At 50.5% G+C, this 20,654-nt stretch overlaps 1 protein-coding gene across 4 annotated transcripts in view; it reads right to left on the bottom strand.

The window, feature by feature from the left end:
* FAM120B (family with sequence similarity 120B) overlaps positions 1-20,654 on the bottom strand; it is a 70,888-nt gene that overhangs the window by 12,111 nt on the left and 38,123 nt on the right. For 3 of the 4 annotated variants that reach the window (XM_029223626.1, XM_029223627.1, XM_029223629.1), the window contains 4 exons: positions 18,764-18,856; positions 6,772-6,978; positions 5,236-5,344; positions 2,357-2,578 (listed from right to left, as the gene is read on the bottom strand). In XM_029223626.1, coding sequence (XP_029079459.1) covers positions 2,400-2,578; positions 5,236-5,344; positions 6,772-6,978; positions 18,764-18,856 — 588 coding nt within the window. In that variant the 3' untranslated portion in view covers positions 2,357-2,399. Of the gene's footprint in view, positions 1-2,356; positions 2,579-5,235; positions 5,345-6,771; positions 6,979-18,763; positions 18,857-20,654 lie in introns of those variants that run through there. The other variant, XM_029223628.1, reaches the window with a different exon arrangement.

Below are 20,654 nucleotides of genomic sequence, written 5' to 3'. Positions count from 1 at the left end.
CCAACGCCACCCGGTGTGGGGCAACACGAGGCCTGCACCCGATGGTGCATCCCAAGGACACAGGTCTGCCTCTTATGCACTCTGCAGGGCCACTGTCCCAGCGTGAAAAAGCAGCAGCAAAGGACCTGGGGCTCAGAGCCAGAAGGACACTAGGGGTACCTGGGCCGGACACCCAATGATGAGGCTCAGGGGTGGTGCAGGAGCTGTTCGAGGTGACACGCCCTCTAGAGGACGGCCTGGTGCTGGCCAAGTGCTCCCCCGCAGGCGCCCGAGGTCACAGCCTCTCCCACCCGGTGCCCGTCTCAACCTGCAGCCTCCCACCCTGGCTCTCCTGACCCGAGGCCCAGCAGGAGGGAGAGGGCACAGGCCTGAGCCAAAGGGGCGAGGGAAGGTGGCCGTTCACAGAACACCAGGCCCCGATGGGGAGCGCAGGGTGGTGGTGGGAAGGGAGACGGCTGGAGAGACACTGGCAGGGGCCTGTCTCCTGGCTTTGGGAGCGGACTCTGGAGGGAGGGCTGACCCTGGCCACGCCGGGCCAGGCAGCTAAAGATGGCCCCCAGCTCCCCCGCCCTCCGTGCTCTGCTGGGGGCCTGACTCCAGGGGGACCAGCATCGCACTCATATCTGGAGTGGGGGATCCGGGCCGCACCCGGCTCCAAGCCCACCACACAAGGCCTCGAGGCCCCAGGGCCACCAGCACCGAGACCCAAACCCAGTCAGAACCGCAGGACGTTTCCTCCCGGCTCCGCACTGAAGGCCGAGGGCTCTGGGCATGTGGGTGACAGTCTGCTGCCTGACGGCCGCCCCTCCTGGCATCGCCCTGCTCAGGACACCAAGGGCGTCTTGTGTGGCCCTCGCGAGGGGAGAGCACGGCCGGGCAAGGGCCGCCCCTGCTCCTCCGCGGCTGTGGCCCCCTGTGCATGGCTTTGCCCCTCTCCTCGGACCCCTCGTGTAACCCAGCGGGGGGAGGGGAGCCCCGCCTTTTTCCCTCCAGGCCTCCGCATATCTGTCCAGGGTCCTCCTTCTCTCAGAAACACCTTGCCCCTGGTTCCCCTGAGGAAGGCCCATCGTTCTCAAGAGTCAGAAGCTGAAATTCTGCCTGTTTCCAAGCAGTCCCACCGCCCAGCTAGAGGGGGATGGGGCTGACGGATGAGTGCCATCGGCAGCATGTCCCTGTGCACGACGCAGGTGTGACGGATGGACAGCCCCCCAGCCCAGTGTCTGAGGAGCTGCGCCCTCGGCCATGAGTCCACAGCACTGCTATCACCTTCTGATTCCAGAGCGTACACAGACCTGCCTATGGTTTTCCGGGTGCCCTGTCTGCACCTGAGTCAACCTCAGCACCTTCTCGCTGTGAAGTCATGGAAAGGAGGTATTTTCCCTGCTCAGTGACACGGCACTACGTGATCGTTCAGATGACTTAGCTGGCACTGGGCGGAAGTAACCCCGTCCCAACAATGGACCAGGGATTCTAAGAAGATGGAACTTTACTCACTTTGTTCAACCAGCCCACCTTGAAGCTTCAAGTGACAGTGGGTGGCGTCATTTGGGAGGGCAGAGACTGCAGGTGAAGTAAGCTCAAAGGAACAGCTGCAGCACCTGCGAGTCTAACTCTGGGAAGCTTTCCTCTCCCAACAGGGATGGGCATTTCCGAAACAGTCATCATAAACTCTGGCATCACGGAACCGTACAACAGACTCCTAACATTAGGTAAATGCAGATTCTACCAAGAACCAGTGGGAAGAACTCAGCCCCCCACAGGCCACCACGGGACGAGCAGTCCACACACAGCCTGGCTCAGAGTCCACGTGGCCACAACGTACTAAATTCATCTTTATGCGTTCAAACCAGGTATCTGTATTACACACATAAGAAGCAAAGGATTCATCTTACTTCCCAGATCACACTGTTAAGGCTCTTACGTATAAAACCAAGTCATAGGGCTTCCCTGGTGGTGCAGTGGTTGAGAGTCCCCGCCTGCCGATGCAGGGGACATGGGTTCGTGCCCCGGTCCGGGAAGATACCACATGCCACGGAGTGGCTGGGCCCGTGAGCCATGGCCGCTAAGCCTGTGCATCCGGAGCCTGTGCTCCGCAACGGGGGAGGCCACAACAGTGAGAGGCCCGCTTACCGCAAAAAAAAAACAAGTCATAGAACATAAGAAAATGCTTCTACTGGTAGAATGCTACTGTTTGTGTTCTTATTAGAAGGATGTATGTATATGTAGCCTTTACAAGAGCCTTCCTTTGAGTAAATTACAAAAAACTGGGTCTTGAACAGATGAATAAATTGACAGAAAATGAATAAAGCGGTGAGCAGAGGCAGGCTAGCACCGAGCATGGCAATTACGTCTCCACTTCACAAGGCAAAGCAATCAGATCTATCAGTACATTTATCTGTTTATTTACTTGTAAACATACAACCTATTTCCAAAACAGCTGCGAGGCAGTCTCCAGAACACTGCCGCCACCCCGCCTGCCTCTTACCTGGCCCCTGGTCCCTCCAGTGCTGTCCTTGGCCAGACCGGCTGTACCCAGAGCTCATCCTGTGGTCGCTGGATCCCTGTCGGCCCCTCCGCCCTGTGGGGACACGTGATCAGCACGTCAGCAGCTACCAGACGCTGAACTCCAAATGGCAGTCGTGTTTAAGAGTAGAGCAAGGTGACCCTGGGCTGGCAGCTCCCAAACTTCTGGCGTCCTTACCATCACAGGGAAAGCCCCTGAAAAATGCAGATGCTGGGGCCACGGCACGGCGGCTGGGTTGGGTCAGGGCTGCACTTAAACCTGTTCCCAGGAGTCTGTGGGGGGGACGAGCAGGCTATCTTGTCAGGTCCCTCAAAGCAGGGCAGTAAGTTCTCCTTTCTGCCTCCTCGGGCAGCTGCCCTGGGCAGTGGCCACAGGCCCAGGCCCGCACTGCTGGCCACCAGCACGCGGGGCTCTGGGACATGGTGGGCCTGACCAGGCCACCCTCTCCTCCCAATTCCCCGCAAACTTCATCGGCATGCAATCGGCTCACTCTAAATTCTTCTTCTAAATTCCTAAACCCTGACGCCTTCTTCTGTTTGTCTCTACTAGAATTCAGTACTAGCAAGTCTAAGTACATATTTAAATGTGATTCTAAACACTACCTTGGTACCTCACACTATTCCATAAAGAAAGGAGGCCAAGCCTGCCCGGCACCAGCCACAGGGGTGAACCAGCGCTCTGAGGACATGGGCAGGCGGCTCCGCACTGGCTCAGCCCCGGGCCCCTGCCCTCCACGCGCACACTGTTGCCAGCTGAGGGCGGGGAGCAGCCTGAAAGGCACCGGCAAGTGTCAACGGCACCAGCTCGTCCCGGGAGAACGAGACAGCGGCTGCGTGCAGGTGACCGAAGGACGCTGGGCTGGGGCCAAGGGGCTGGGCTCTGCCACTGAGAACCTGTGCGGTGTTGGCGAGCCACCGGGGCCCAGGGGAGTGAACCACAGAATATCAGGCTGTATTTGTGAAGAAAATGATGACATCGAGGACAGAAAAAAGGAGCAGTTTCCACATCACGTAAATTGACTCATGATTATCTGTTGAAACCGCTTCTTCCATAATCTGGAGTAACTCGACAGGATCACCCAGGTCTGCCATCTTACGGACACTTCACCAGAAAGAGATCACAGAGTTTCCTGTCTGTATTAGGAGTGACCGTACTGCAGCATTAAACTCTGTGAAACCACAGGCTGTCTTAGGGCTTTCAAGAAAACCTGTCACATGTACAGTCCTCTTAAGCCTGAGTGTCAGACTCTGAAATGCAGAAAGAGGTTCAGGCATCCAAATCCCAGTGACTACTGTAGCTGACAAAGCCTGCATCCTGCCATCTGCATGTCTGCAGCCAGCCTGTCACTGCTCTGCTAACAATCTCACTAGTGACAGGAATCCTGGTGCGGTGCTCACAGGGCAGACGGCCTGAGTGACATGCTGCCAACAGATGTGGGGAACAGGGGACACAGAGAGAAGCTGCCTCTTTCTTCTGCAAGGAATAAACTTTTGCTCTGGGGTCTCAAACGCCGCCTATCTCCAGGCAGCTGGAGAAAGGTAAAGGATGGAGAGGGGGCGAGGCCAGGAGGGACTCTGTCACCATTAGGAGTGGGGAGGGGCCGGAAGCCCCTTTACACAGCACTGACCAGCAGCAGCTGGACGCGACCCGAGGCCTCACCGACCTCATGGCACAAAGTATCTCGGAGCGAAACGTGCAGGGCTGGTGTGAGCAGAAGTCAAGACGGTCTGGGGGAGTAGGAATTTGGGGTAATTCTCTATTCCATCAAGAAAAAATGGGGCTGCTACAGTTACAGGTATAGATCCTACCCAAACGAGGACATGAGAACGTGATTAAAATGAACTCAACACAATGAGCTACTGAACAAGATGTCTGACTTCACTGATAAACAAAGAAGCACCCAATCGAGGAGACAGGCTTTTTCATCTATCAAATTAGTCAGAAAAACAAACTTTTAAGTGGTGTCCAGAATGCATGAAACAGGAACTCTTAATCCCTCTGGTGAAGGTGTGAAGTGACCGTGTGTTTTTAGAAAACAAGTTGGCAACATTTATCTAAAATCCAATTATGTTTGGATCTATAATTCTGTGAACCACGGAACTCTATCCTAAGGAAACAACACACAGAAAAGCATCAAGTATAATGAGAAAAAACGGAAGCTTGAGGCGGGGGGGCTACGACGCAAAGGCAGTGCGTGTGGTGGTGGGGATTCTGTTTAAGGGGAGCCTGACCACCGTGACCACGATCACGCTGGAAGTCAAGTGCCAAGGAGAACAGGGCACACAAGCATGCAGAGTATAATCATAATGAGACGAAAACCCAGGAAAACACCTGTCATCATCATCTTCAGGAGACAGAATTAAAGGTTATTTGAGTTTCATTTTTAATTATTTTCTTTATATTCTAAGTGTTTTCTCATGTACTTTTATCACGAGAAAAAATACGTCCAAACCTCTGTCAAATAAAGGCCCACCAGCCCAGCGGCGTGTGTACTTCAGGGCCTCCTGGAAAGGAGGCTGAGCCCCAGAGGAGGGTCCTTAACTCTCAGCACATGAACCCTCTGAAAACCCCCTCCTAAGGGGGCCAGAACTTAAACCGCTCAGCAGCACACTATCATCTTAAGTTTGTTTCTTCTTCCAATTTTATCAGCCTCTCCTTGCAGCTGCACGTGGCAGTGGGGCCCCTCCTGGGACCAAGAGGCTGGGACCCACCTGAGTGGTGTGAACGCCAGTGCCGCCTGCTGACGATGGGTCTGTTCTCCTTCATGCAGGCCTTGCACACGACTGACTTCAGGGCATGGAATCTGGTGAGCCAGGACCTCTGCAAACAGACCAGATGGGCGGAGCAGTGTCAGACACAGGCAGGCACTCAGGAGACGCAACTACGTGAGTGAAACTACACAGTATGCTGTGCCCAAGGACACCGCAGCGGTGTGGGCATGGCTGCAGTTTCCCTTCCACACTGCAACTCAGCAAGATGTTCTTAGAAACTGATCTTCTCCTGCATGCCCTGGAACGGCAACAGTGGCAGCTACACCCTCTCTGTCCCCGGTAGGTTATACAAGCATTTCCAAAAGGGCCTTCAAGTTCTACTGTGACATCTATGGCCCTAACACACAATCATACCTAAAACATCCATGCCGGTAATGTGTTATCACCTCAGTTCCTCTTGGTTGTAAGACAGTAAGTGGAAAGAGCAAGGCCACAGACAACGAATTAACATGCGACCTTCCTTTCCAGCCTCATCTGTACTATTGAATATTTGATCCTATCTGCCCTAACTTGTTTTAAAGCAGTGAGTGTGAACCTGTAATCATTTTGTACTTGGTCAAGACATTAGGAAGGAAAGGAGGGAGGGGTCCGTGATGGGTGATGTGCAGGCCGTGAGCCCGGCCTACTGTTACCTTTCACTGATTCGGTACTAAGGCCACACTTACAGGACATTTTTGTCAGTACTCTGCTTTTGTTGACTACATAACTGTGGCTGCTTCTAAACTCTGAACACTTACATTCCTATGACGCCCTGGACTGTGTCTGTGTGCGAAGCAGCACTACCGGCACATCAGTCAGTAATGTTTTCCATCTGATGCGAAGGCGTGGAGCGCTGACCCGTCACAGACAGTCAGCTCTCGCTGATGACAGGGTCCTGTGGGTATTAACACACGTTCCAAATGAGCTTGGCCGGGGCCCGACTTGGAAATCTTCCAGGAACCGTGTAGCAGTTGTACTTACAAAGCCAGAACAGCAGCCAATGACCCCAACTAAACTGTCAGCCTTCAGGGAATATTTTCAAGTAACAAATCATCACCGCTCCTATCGAATTAGTCTGATGTCTGCAGAGGCAGCTCTGCAGGGAACGTGCATTCTTAACTCAAAAAGGGGAAAAGCAGCGAAAGCACTCGAAAATTTAAAATGTGTGAGACTGGGCAGGACGCTGCTCGCCCGCCTCCTCACAGGTTCTGGCAGAAGCTTCAGCAACGCTGACCCTGAGGCCTGAAGCACAACCACAGCGGAGGAGGCCACCGGCACCAGCAGCCTCACGGACTTCTGGGTCAATTTCAAAGCCTGGGATCTGCGGCTCCTCAGAGCGGACGTCTGGGGTCTGTTCCTAAAGTAAAATGACCGTGAGGACAGAAGGTGCTGCGGACCCTTTTGACCTCCAGCCGAGGACTCTGAGTTTTCGTGATGCATTTGAGCAACTGATTTCAAACCTACTTTTTCTAAGCATAAAGAAAACTGTGAACTCACGTGTTGTTCCACAAGCACCTCTGCTGTGTACCCTTTCTCAGACTGCAGGTACTTCTGATGAAACAGCTTCCCGTCGAACAAATTCCAGGGCATGAAGTCTGACGTTTTCCAGGGGAAGCCGCAGGCACTGTTGACCAGCACCAGGGTGGTGAGGCCGCGGACCAGGAGGGTACCCAGCTGCACGGCCCTGGGGTCGACGTGGTCGAGCTGTGGAGACAAGACGCACAGAGAAGGTGAGGAGGCAGCCGCCACTCGGGCAGAGAACCAGAGGCGCTGCGCCCTCGGGGTGCGACCTGCTCCGCACACAGAGACACCCTTGGAGCTGCAAAGGCCAAAGCTCTGACCTGCCAGGAAGGTGACAGGATTGAAGCCTCGGGCCTACTGGGAAACTTTCTTTAAAAGCAAAGGCAAAGGAAGAGAAGCCAAGACGGGGGCATTTTAGACACAGATGAGTCACCGCATTTTAAAAAATCACACTGAGTTCTGTGAACATTATTAGATATGTTTTACACGAATGTCTACCATTTAAGAATAAAATGGCTTATTACTGCATAGGGTTGATGGTCTGTTACTTCTTACAAATTAAGGTCACACCCATACAAAATATTTATTCTGCTGTCAAACCTCCTTCCTGTTCTTGGACACAGCAGGGGCTCCGTTTGGTGAGAACCTGCAGAGACGCCCTTCGCCTTCAATCGCTCGTGTTTCTGGAATTTGTGGCCTGTGCTGACCACACACAGTGAACTGACAGGCAGCAACTGTCCACGGGGTTTTGTTAACAAGGCAAGTTCAACTCAGTCTGTCGGCATCGGGTGGATCTGTGTTGCTCAAAGTAAACAGCAGCGATTTTAAATGTCATTATGTATCTCACATAGTTTACAAAATTGAAGTAAACCAGGAAAAGGGACAGATGTTCATGCCCTTTTTAAGTCAGGTCTCACCTCCCTTATTGAGAGAAGCGTGGTCGTGACCCTCAGGTCTCTCTGCCCGCGCCCTCACCAGGCTATCTGCCCCTCGCTGTTGTCAGCACCTTCCACCGTCTCCCTGATTTCAGTCGTCGAGCCCTCACCCTGTGCACCCACGCACACGGGGTACTGTCTGTCTAGAGCCGCACTGTCCACACCAGCAGCTGGGGCCCTGGGTGAGGTTTGAATTTAAGTGCAGTAAAATCAAATGCTCCATTTCTCAGATGCACCACCCCACTCGGGGGCCTGAGTGGCAGTGTCAGTCGGCACCTTCCCGCCTGCCCACCGCTGGACCTTCTCCACCTCCCGCATTCCCCTCTTTGCAAAGCGCCCAGCCTCGAGGCTGCACTGCAGGCCGCACGGGTCGGGGCAGGTCTCAACCCCAGGTCAGGGCACCCACCATGGCTGCTCAAGGTCAGGTGAACTGACGCAGTGGCTGCGTATTTTCTGAGTATTGGGGGCAGTTCTCTCATGAAGCACATTTTCCAGTAATGGAGTCAGTTTCTGTTCATCTCTTCGACACCTGTTTGTCTGTTTTAAAGTAAAGTTTAAATGAAGTATACCACTCCGCAAAGCACAGATCCTATGTGCGCCACTTGAATTCTCAAACAAACCAGGCAACCAACACCTGGGCCACAAAGCAAATGTCACCAGGACCACAGAAGCCCCTCTGCCCCTCCCTGTCACACCCACTGTCCCCAGAGGTAGCGCTAACCGACTCCTCAAAGCAGGAACGGGCTTGCTCGCCAGTGAGCTGACGGAACCGGCTCCGGAAGTGAAGTGCACACACGGGCTCCGGCTTCCCCGGACTGACGCTGCTGGGGTCTCCCCAGGCCATTCACCCCTCCGGGCTGTCACACGCCACTGCATGCGGGGCTGACTGGGGATGCTGAGCCTATGAACCACGCTGCGGACAACGGGCATCTTTAAACAGTGAGCCTGTTTCCAGCCCAGGAGCGCATCCTGTCAGCAATGCTTTATGGTTGCCAGTGTGGAGACTTGGCCCAGCTGTTGATTTTTCCTAAGTATTTCATATTTTTTCTTTGATGTTAGTGTAAACACAAAAAATGCGGGGGCTATTTTTACTTGTTATTGTTTCTGTAGAATATACCTGGATTGTGTATGTTGACTCTGCACCAGCCCCTGTTAAATTTGCTTAGTAATTCTAATGGTTGCCCTGTAGATCTGGATTTTCCATATACACAATCACGCTACCTGTCAATACTGACAGTTTTATTCTTTTCTTCCAGTGTAAGGGAAGTGGTGAAAGAAGGCACCCCTGACTCACTCCCACCAGAGTGGAAAAACTTCCACTGTTTTACCATCAGGTCTGATTTCTGTTGTAGATACTCTTTGTTGGATTAAGGAAATTCCCTTCCAGTCCTGGTCTGCTGAGACTTTTTACGACAAACAGGTACTGAATTCAACCGAATACTTTCTCTGCATCATGCGTGGTACTAACGAAGTGAATCACACTGGTTTTCAAATGTTGCAACCAAGTCTGTATTCCAAAAATAAACAGCTGGTTGTGTTGAAAGAGCAGAAGATTTTTCACAGGTTGCAGAATCAAAATCTGAGGGTATCTTCCAGCAACAGAGAAAGTCACGTAGCAACTCTTCTTCTTCCCCAAAGAACTGGAATTTAGGGAACAAGTCAGTGTGGCAGAAGGCTGACCCTGAATCCGGACTCGGAGTCGCTGGTGAGCACGGGCTAATTCCATGTGGCTAAGGTATGGCCTTACCAATAAAAGTCATAAATAAAAGCGGCCGTATTTTGGAAACAGGATTCAAGGTGCTTTGGAATGAAGACAAGGAGGAGCCGAGCCCTGAGCGCTTCCTGCTGAGGTGATGGAGCATCTAATGCGGACACAGAAACCAGAAAGACCAGTTCTAACGCTGCAAAGCCTCACAGTCAATATTTTAACAGTAAACAGCTCAACTGTGTGGTGTTTATACGCTAAGGTATTAGCAGTTATGTATACATGGAGGCCAAAACCCCCTAGTCAGCCGATGCTCCGTTTCAGGCATTGCTTCACCAGAGCGACTGTCCTAAAACCAGGTGGAAATCCAGACACGGCAAGGAGAGCACTGCAGACTCGTTACCACTCACCAGAAAACAAAGCAAAGGCAAACTCTGAGCTCCTCTGGTCTGAAAGGCCGGTTGCACTCAGGAGGTTCTGCACCTAAGTTCTCTGTGGCTACAGGCAGGCACAACTGTACAACACAAGCCCAAGGAGGCCGCCTGAACCTTGCGGGGCAGGCGCACGAGGGGCTGGTCCGGCTTTTCCTAACAGCCGGCTGCTCCTCAGCCCTCCTGAGTCACACAGGGGTCCCGCGCTTCCAGGAGAGCTTGTTAAAGATGGCTCCTGAGGGCAGAGACCACCGAAAATGGGGCCGTCTGCTGAGATCCTCCCCTGGAGGCTTCTCATGTTGCACTGAGTAACTTACCTGTGACCCCCAGACTCTCCGTGTCCAACAGGGGTGGCAGAGGGCTCGAATCCAATACTAACAGTCTCCCGGAGCCTAGCAGCTTCCCAGCTTTACCTTCCAACCCTCCCATCTCTGTCCAGCACTCCCTCCTGCCGTGAAACAAGACATGATGCTGCTCAGGGGCAGGAGGCCGCCTGAGGCAGCGGGGCCAGTGGCTGGCACCTACACATCACCCACACAACCACGGGCCAGGTACCAGAGTCAGCTCCAACCCCCAGGACAGGGAGAGACGCGAGCCAATAGGCAGGAGACAGGGAGTCAAGCGCGTGACTCGTGGTGAGTGTGTCGGGGGGAAGGCGGGAACCACAGGAGCAGGCTCTGCATCTGTACGGAGGGTGCGGACACCACCTGGTAGGCCCTGGAGAGCCACTCATCTTTAAGTGGAGGATAACACGAGTGCATCTGTCTGACACACAGATAAGCCTGTGAGAACACAGCAGGGGTAAGCGTGTCAGGTGGGTCACTGCGGGAGGGCTGTCCACACAGTGGGTACTTTAAAAACAGCTGCTGGATTTACATGTAAATAAGTGACATGTGAAGGCTGTGTGGGGAAGCCTACCACCTTCTGATCCTACCTTAGAGGGAAAAAGAAATCAGAGGCAGGGCACCGTTTAACAAGGCACCAGCAGTAGTGCACCCAGAAAGCTCTTCTTTCTCGCGAACACAGGGTCACCACGAGAGACGACAGGTGCTGCCCCGAGGGTAACACTGAGGCCTGCGTGGGCAGTCGTTACATGGCTCCTGCCCTCAGCAAGCGAGATGAAAATTCCATTTCTCCTGTACACGTTCTTATCCAATGTCGTTTTTACGCCACATCTTTAATCCAGGCAAAAGTAAACTGTGTTGAGATGCACTCCTAGAATTTAAATGGACACTTGCAAGGAACAAAAGCGGAAGAGAGTAAAATGAAATAAGTGAGAAACTGGCAAGGGCCGCCTGTCATAGGATTGGGCCAGCTGCAGCACCCTGTAACATCACTAAAATACCCACAATACCCTGTGGAACAACTGCAGGTTTTCTGTACTCACCACACATAGAAACAAAATCTCCACCCGGCCAAAGTCAGTGGCTTTCTCGGGCGTGCTGGGTCCGGCAGGACTGATAGGCCTGCCAACCATAACCTTCTGATCTGCAGCCCCCGCAGGTGCAGGGCATGAGGAGACAGCCTCTGAACACACACCTAACTTCCAACTCCATCCTGACCTACACATAAGGTTCAGAATGGATGACCACAGATAACAAACAGGAAAAACAATTCCTACTAGAGTGCTTTGTGGCTCACAGAAAGGACCCAAGAACAGAGGAAAGAAGAGAACATGCAGCTTGGTCTGAAGTCAAGTTTTCCTTCACGAAAAACTATGTGACAGAGGAAATACCTATGGGAGCAGCACAGCCCACGTACGGCTGGCAGGATGAAGCCTGCTATTCCCACAGTGTTACCACCCGCAATGTCCACTCCAGACCGCCTCCTTGGTCCTGACCCCTCTCCAGACTCAGAGCCACCTGAACACATGCAGACGTCCTATGGCTTCGAAGCTGCACTCATCTCCCCCGCCCCGTCACCTCATCTCAGGCAGCTCTTGCAGCCTCGAGTGATCCAGTCAGAAGGAAGGTGGCTCCAGGGTCCACGACCACCATGAGGTCTGCCATTATGTTTACAAGTACAAAACTGCAGAAAGGGCCCAGGACTGAAAGAATGGTAAAAGGCTAATCTTTACAAAAAAATGTAGTAAGGTAATTCTAACCATAATTCCACCCTTCTTCCCATTCTTCCTTAAGGCCTTCAGTCACCTAAGACTTTGTGCCATCAATACATGGGGACAGGAAAGGGTAAAACTGCCAAGTTCCGACCTCTGACTTTCAAAAGCCTCACCCCCGGAGAACCTGAAAGACCTCCGATGTGCCCCACGTGTGAAGAGTGAGCAAGAGGAAGGGGCAGGCGTGGGGCAGGAAGGGGAGGGGCCTCGGGCGAGTGGAGCTCAGAGCCCGCAGGGGGACTGCCAGGCAGCCAGCGAGCTCCGCCTCTGGCAGGTGGGTCTGGGGAAGAAACTCTGTGCAAGATGTCAGAGCTTTGCTGCCCGGCTGATGTGGGAGGTGAGCAGGCATGGGGGCAGTGGGGCGAGGGAGCCCAGCCCCCACTGGTAGAGCGAGTTGGCACAGTGTCTCGGGGGGGTGCCCACCCGCTCAACCCCGGGATATATACCGCAACCAACGAGATGGGGTTTGTAAAGGAAATCACATTGCTGTAGAAAAAGAAAGGTGAAACTGAAATTACGTCTGAGGTCCGTTTCTGCTGTAGAAAAACACATTTTATGTGAAAGGCTCTTATTCGTGAAGATAAAAAGGACATCTACCAACATCACAGCGGTTTATACAAACATTAAGCAAACTGACAATTATTTGAGTACATACGACACACCAAAGGGGCTCCATGGAAGTTATAAACACTCGGCACGCCCCCTACTCCGCCCCAGGAAGGATGTATCTCAATTCATTTGAATACTAGCTGAGTACCTGCTAAGTTACTCAGAAGCATAGGTACCAGAGAATACACAAAGATGAATAAAGCGGAGTCCCCACTCTTGAAGAAGCCACAAGCCAAGGAGTTTAAGAACAGTCTGAACAACATGAGAAAGGGGACACGTATCCAAGAGCAGCGTTACAGTAAGAGACCCACGCTGAGAAAAGGAAGAACGTGGTTCTGAAGCAGATCCTGCAACACTGGAAGAGGGATCACACAGCACCTGTGTAATTGCCAAAAACAGGTAACCAGGAGTAACTACAGGTATTTATGTGTTATCAGCAAGTACAGGTAACCAGGAGTAACTACAGGTATTTGCAGAAGGAAAGAAGTCACCTTGGTGGTGAGCGCTGGGTCTTGGTGGGCATGGAAAGCTGGGGTCTGTGGAGGGCCTGCTTCACGGGGGCTGGACTGCAAGACAGGTACCAGGGCAGACAGAATCAGAGGGCCTGGAAGGCCAGCCTACTTGGAAAAGTGCAGATTCTGAGCGTCAAAATCTTTAATCTACCCTGGGGTATGAGTGGCCTGGAAAGGGGAGAACAGAGGCTAGAGACAGTTTCAAAGCCAGAGTGCTGAAGTCTTAATACCTGAATGTTTGTAGTAAGAAGCAGTAAGAAGTTGTAACATCTGCTTAGGATTCAAGACAAAAACAGGAGAGGGACGAAAACCCAAATGTGAATAGCTCAGATTCTAAAGTTGGGCAGCTGTGAACTATGCCAGGAATGTACACATGGACCCCTCCTCTGACCCTGAGCGTCCGTGCCCACCAACCAGCTCTCAGGTTCACGCCCAGGGCTGCTGGCCAGCTGTCTGGGAAGGGCAGAGAGCATCTATCGCAACCACCCGGTTTTGCAGCTGTGATGTGAACGCGTCCACAGACAATGTGTGAGCGACTGAGCCTGGCTGTGTCGGGGGCGGGCGCGGGGCGGGGGCGGGCTGGGTTTGGCCCTCCCTCGCTCTCTCCTGCCCGAGCACACACCCCAGGGTGTCTGGTGGGGGAGAGATCGACCCTTCTGAACCGTTACGGGCCCGGGAGGGCGGGCCGAGATCTCTCCCGACTCTCAAGGAGGCCTCCCGCCGGCTCTGTCGCTGCCCTCACACCCACACGCCTTCACTCAACAAGGGCCCCCAGCCCCCTCCCAGGGGCACAGCCATCCTCCCCGGGCTCCTCTCGCCCGGAGAACCTGTCTGAGCACTGCAGATGGACTCAGGGAGGAGGCGTGACCAGCCCTCACAGCCAGTTCCCTCAAGGGCTCGTCAGCCGTGTTCCCCACTGTGCACCTTACGGTCTCTTCACAACGCTCGTGCTCACCCGGAGAGACCGCATCTTCTGGACCGAGTACCAGGGCCTGTACTGTGATACAAACCACGCGAAACTGGGACTACTGCCACCGTTGGGCACCAGGCCTTCTGGACTCTGGGCTCCAGGCACTCTGAGCCCTCTCACTACCTCTCTTCCCTCCCAAAGTCACTCAACGATATCCTGCCTGGGAAAAGCATTTGAAAGTCGTAAGCATGCCAGAGAGAATAAAAATGAGGAAAATATGGAAACCAGGTTTCCTACCCATTCATCTAATTTAATCTGTCTGGAGCACTCATCTCCTATGTTTACAAAACAACTTTAAAAAGTCTACTAAAACTTTCAATTCTATTTCTACTATTCACTCATTCATCCAATTTTGAGCTGCCTAATAATGAAAGCATTCTTCTAAATCTGAGTGCGCTTTTACACAATGTTGTGCTTCTGTGGCTGTCCCGGTGAGTTAATCAGCACAGCACCCTATCCTGATGAGCTCTAAGAATGTGATCTCAATACGTCCTCAAAGCATTTTGATTTTTGCCTATGGGACTTAGAGTGATTTAGAAAGTGAGGATTTACCAGCCAAGGCAATATTATGTAGAGATCTCTCGATGAAGACGTCTACACCTGCTTTTCACACACGCTGCGTTTGCTCCCCACCTGAGAAGTGCATGGCTGCTGGGGGGATGACACGATGCTGGGGAACCCATGTGGAAAAGGAGCTGTGGCCTCTTAATGTGGCTCCAACACACTCTGGAGTCTAAGCCCAAGACGCAGGGCTCTGACTGAACTGCCTGTGGTCCCGTGCACTCAGCGCCAAGGCACAGCACTGCCTTCAATTCGAAATGTGCTGAGCACTGGGCCTTCGACCAGCACCCAATAGGAGGCAGAGTGGGTCCAGCCGTGGAGCAGCCCCAATCGTCACGTGTCCAGTAAATCTTGAAACATCCTCACCGGGGCGATGAGATGCTATGCTCACAGCAGACCCCTTGCTAATGTGGTACAGCTCGAATTTCAGAACAGAATTTTCCTTTCCATTAACTCCTGTTTCTTTTCCTTTCAATTTCCCAATCAAAAATGACCAAGAGGGCTTCCCTGGTGGCGCAGTGGTTGGGAGTCCGCCTGCCGATGCAGGGGATGCGGGTTCGTGCCCCGGTCTGGGAGGATCCCATGTGCCGCGGGGCGGCTGGGCCCGTGAGCCGTGGTTGCTGGGCCTGCGTGTCCGGAGCCTGTGCTCCACAACGGAAGAGGTCACAACAGTGAGAGGCCCGCGTACTGCAAGGGAAAAAAAAAAAGAAAAAAAAAAGACCAAGAACTTTCCAAGGAGCCCTGGTAGTGCCAGGAAAGATGCCAGCCACCTCCTGTAAGCTAGGCTTCGGGGTGGCTCAGATAGGTCTCCCCGAGCGCCGGGGGTGGGAGAGGTGAGCCTGGAATGTTCCAGCAGTTGGGGGTCTCCCCCTGAAAGGAGATGGTTTATCGTTTTGTTGGTTTCAGGGACCCAATGCAGCAGAGAGGAACTGACAGGCAAACAAAGCCCCAGTGTCTCTTTGGCTCATTCCAAAAGAAAAGAGTGAAAGCAAATTTAAACCACGGAGCACCCTGGGGCGGAGCAAAGAGGCTCTGAGAGCACGCAGTCTGGCTGGGACGCCAGGCCTGGGCTCTGCTAGGCTCAGTGACAGTAAGCTTCATAGAGGACTTTACACAACACTCTGGGCACGTGCCCAAGTCTGACGAAACCCTGGGGGTGAGCAAGGCAGCTACGTGCACCCCTTTTACATTCCTGGACAGGCACACAGGGCGCCCAAGTTGGAGGTACTGCTCACAGGACACAGCAGGAGCCAGGGTTCCTGAGGCCCAGGGCTCCTCCCACCACCGCCCGATGGGCAGGAACCAGGAAAGGACGGGGGCAAGTGACCACAGGAACTCACACATCATGACATGTGATACCTTACCCGTGATTATTCTCTGGCTGAGGCATCCCTGTCTTAAATGATACAGATAGAAGAATCTAAGAATCCACCCTCCCCCTTTCAAGTCGCTTAAGACGGGGGACTTATTTGCTATACAATTCAGAATATTACTTAACTGACTTTCCCTGCTAGCCATGCACCTGCATCTCTATCTATACGCATGCACGTGTGTTCATATGGGCTGTACAAACCAAGTATGAAAGGACCACGTAAGCAGACCCTGTCCTCTAGAGCTGTAGGCTGAACGCACACATGGACAGTTACGACGCTGACAGGAAAACTAGCAAGTACATACCCAGCATTCAGAGAGGACAGAGTAGCGACTGGAGACTGACTGACAGATGGACAGCCTGGCCCCACCGTGCTCTCAGCACCCAGGAGACCAGTGTCCTTGGTCACTGCCTTCCCTGCTTTATAAAAAAGCCTGTCTTTTTTTTTTTTAGTACCAAGTAATACTGTTTTTCTTCTTTCTTTTTTTATATTCCTGCAGATTAAGGGTTCCTGTATTCTTTGATTTCATATATAGCAGACTTCTACGTCTGTAAATGAATGTGTGTACAGTATATATATATAAAATGTGATATAATCTTTACAAATATAATCTAATCAGCTGGATTTTTTTGTGTGTGTGTGGTACGCGGGCCTCTCACTGTTGCGGCCTCTCCCGTTGCGGAGCACAGGCTCCGGACACGCAGGCTCAGCGGCCATGGCTCACGGGCCCAGCCGCTCCGTGGTATGTGGGATCTTCCCGGACCGGGGCACGAACCCGTGGTCCCCTGCATCGGCAGGCGGACTCTCAACCACTGTGCCACCAGGGAAGCCCCATCACCTGGATTTTTAATAAACGTGTAAATACACATATCATTTAAAAGGACCTTTCCACAAATGGAAAGATATACCATGCTCATGGATTGGAAGAATGAATATTGTTAAAATGACCATACTACCCAAGGCAATCTACAGATTCCATGCAATCCAATCAAAATACCAATGGCATTTTTCACAGAAATAGGACACTCCTAAAATTTGTATGGAACAAAAGACCCCAAATAGCCAAAGCCATCTTGAGAAAAAAGAACAAAGCTGGAGGCATAACACTCCCTGACTTCCGACTGTATCTCAAAGCTACAGTAAACAAAACAGTACTGTCACAAAAACAGACACAAAGATCAACAGAACAGAATAGAAAGCCCAGAAAAAAATCCATGCATAAGTGGTCATCAAAGGAGCCAAGGATATACCATGGGGAAAGGACAGTCTCTACAAGTGATACTGGGAAAACTGGACAGTCATATACAAAACAATGAAACTGTATCTACACCATACACAAAAATCAACTCAAAATGGATTAAAGACTTGAACATAAGAGCAGAAAAAATAAAACGACTAGAAAAAAACACAGGCAGTAAGCTCCTTGACATCAGTCTTGGCAATCACTTTTTTGGATTTGACACCCAAAGCACGGGCAGCAAAGGCAAAAATAAACAAGTGAGAATACAGCAAACTAAAATGCTTCTGCAGATTAAAAGATATAACCTGCTATGTATAAAAAAAATAAGCTACACAGATATATTGTACAACACAGGGAATAAAGCCAATATTTTATAATAACTATAAAAACTATAAATGGAATATAACCTTTAAAACTGTGAATCATTGTGCTGTATACCTGTAACATATACTATTGTACATCAACTATACCGAAAAAAAAGGAAAAAAAGCTTCTGCACGGCAAAGGAAACCATCAACAAAATGAAAAGGTAACCTACTGAATGGGAGAAATCATTTGCAAATCATGTATCTGGCAAGGGGTTAATATTCAAAATATATAAATAACTCATACAACTCAATAGCAAAAAAACAAAACAATCTGATTAAAAAATGGGCAGAAGATCTGAACAGACATTTTTCCAAAGAACACACACAGATGGCCAACAGGGACATGAAAAGGTGCTCAACATCACTAATCATCAGGGAAATGCAAATCAAAACCACAATGAGATATCACCTCATAACTGTTAGAATGGCCATCATCAAAAAGCAAGAAATAACAAATGTTGGAGAGGGTGTGGAGAAAAGGGAACCTTTATGCACCATTGGTGGGAACGTAAATTGGTGCAGCCACTCTGAAAAACAGCATGGAGGCTCTTAAAAGTTAAAAATAGAACTACTATATGATCCAGTGATTCCACTTCTGGGTATTTATCAGAAAAAAATAAAAATACTATCTCGAGGAGATCTGCACCCCTATGTTCACAGCAGCACTATTTACAACAGCCAAGACACGCAAACAACCTAAGTGTAAGTGTCCACCGATGAGTGCAATGGATAAAGAAACTGTTACACACACACACATACATACACACACACAATGGAATATTATTCAGCCGTAAAAAAAGAATGAAATCTCGTCATTTGTGACAACATGGATTGAGGGCATGACGCTAAGTGAAATAAATCAGAGGAAGATAAATGACATACGATTTCACTTCTATGTGGAATCTTAAAACAAAACAAAACAAAAACAAAAACAAACTGATAGACACAAAGAACAGATTGGTGGTTGCCAGAGGCGGGGTAGGAGGTGGGCCAAATGGGTCAAGGGGTTCAGAAGGTAAAAATTTCCAGTTACAAAATAAATAAGTCATGGGGAACGTTCCTGTAAAACAACCAAATGTAAAGAAGGCTGGCAAGTGTGCCACCCGTTTGGTCAGGCGGGCCACCCTTAGAGGTGTGACAGTCAGTACCTGCAAGTCTGCAAGCTCCATGGTGGTCTTTCCTTCGAGGCACAGGGCCTGTGCAATGAAGGCATGTAGATCCTCCAGACAGAGGGTGTCCACCTGCGTGGGAGAGAGAGCCAGCGTCAGCCCCAGGAAAACCAGCTCGGACCAAATATAGCCATGGGACACCATGCATGTGCACATACACACATACACTCGTACACACACACACACACACACACACACACACACACACACACAGAGGCAGCAGAAGAGACGCCAGTGGAGGTGAGCAGGGTCTTTTCTCCCACCACCCACAGTCCCTGGTGTGAAAATCTCCACAACACCTAGGGCCAAGCTGGACTGGGGAGCCTGTTACTCACTAGCAAGGCAGAACGCTCCAGAGCGCCTGCGGAAAGCCTGAGCTATGACCAAGTCTAAGTCTTGGAGCAACACAGGTCATCAAGTTTTGACACATATTTCCAGAACTGACAATTCAGGGGTTTGCAGACGGAGAGCACCCACAGCTGGCCTGAGCCAGAGTGATCAGAGCTGGGATAAACACCCACTCTTGCCAGCCCCAGACATCAACTGTGTCCTCAGATCCCAGTTTAAAGGAAACCAGGATTCCCCAGATATGAGTCCCCTCCCATCCTTTGTGGAATCAAAGAGTCTAACCAAAGTGTGAGTGAGAAGCAAGGAGAGACAGAGATATGGAGAAAGAGACGGACCCTGGAAAGGAGGAGGGAATGGAGATCAAAGACGGCACCAGGCCCGGCCATCGGCAACACCTCTGCACCCTCCTCACAGGGTCACAAGGCTCTGCCACCAAATGCCACACTGGTCCCGTCACTATCCATTTCCATGTTTACTCCAAAATAGTTGTTGCCTTTGTATAAATGACAGCTGTAATTATTTCAGGGAAAAACCAAGAAATCTACAAACGTGCAGCACTCGTGACCAAGAAAAAAGATCCCAATCCACAGAAGCAAGACCAAGCAGAAAGTATTTTTTTTAAACCCATAAACCCTCACCTCTCTCTGCTCAGACAGGTTTGTTGGCATACAGTTAGTTCTGCTTCTTGCCATTAGCATCTTTTGCAGAAGGCTGATTTTAAAAGACACTACCTATGAGAAAGGAATAACTCTTTCATGTCCTATTTTTTTCAGTTAACCTATTTCATACTCTGCCACCACCTTTGTAATTAACAAATCTATAACATATCAGAGGAGGCAAGTCTTAGTAATACCAATTTTTTAGAATTTTGCATAATGGATATTATTATTATAAAGTATTTGCTCCAGTATAGATTATAAAAAATATGTAAAGTTTCTATGATGCAAACTTACACTCCCAGGAAAGCTTCTCAGATAAGCCTCTGATAAAAAATGCTGCTCACTTGTAGGTACGAATCCAAGTGAACAAAAGAGAGGGTTTTGTTTCTCTACAGGTTCTGTACTCTGAACAGGATGTAGTTAACCCGTATGGCACATCAAAACATCTAATATAAGCTTAACTATATAAAAGTACAGTATTTTTTAAAAATTACCTTTTTAGTCTTATTAATCCTGAGAGAAGTTATCCCCGTGAATAATAACACAGTACAGTACCTTTTGATCTGAGGGACAACGCTGATGTGTCAATTTGTTTTCTAGTTTTAAAAAGTTCCAATTTGAATGTGTCCTTGCAAGTCAAACCAACACTGAGTCTATCTCATGCTGACTTACTTACACTAAAGAGATGTTCACTGAAAGGGCAGTTACTAGTGTAAAGAAGGTATAAGTAGAAGTTTTCCTGATGCTTGTCTTGCTTCAGGGTTATATAAATATGAGATGTAAAGTGACTGTTCTGTGATTTGGAATTTTTTTCCTGTTGGAAGTGGATGTTCATAACTAACGATCACTTGCACAGCTGACAA

Source organism: Monodon monoceros, unplaced genomic scaffold (genome assembly GCF_005190385.1).
Source record: "Monodon monoceros isolate NGI ecotype Baffin Bay Population unplaced genomic scaffold, NGI_Narwhal_1 Super_Scaffold_15, whole genome shotgun sequence".
NCBI classification, from domain to species: Eukaryota; Metazoa; Chordata; class Mammalia; order Artiodactyla; family Monodontidae; genus Monodon; species Monodon monoceros.
Note: the sequence above shows the minus strand (reverse complement) of the source record. Positions and strands in the feature narration are given on the sequence as shown.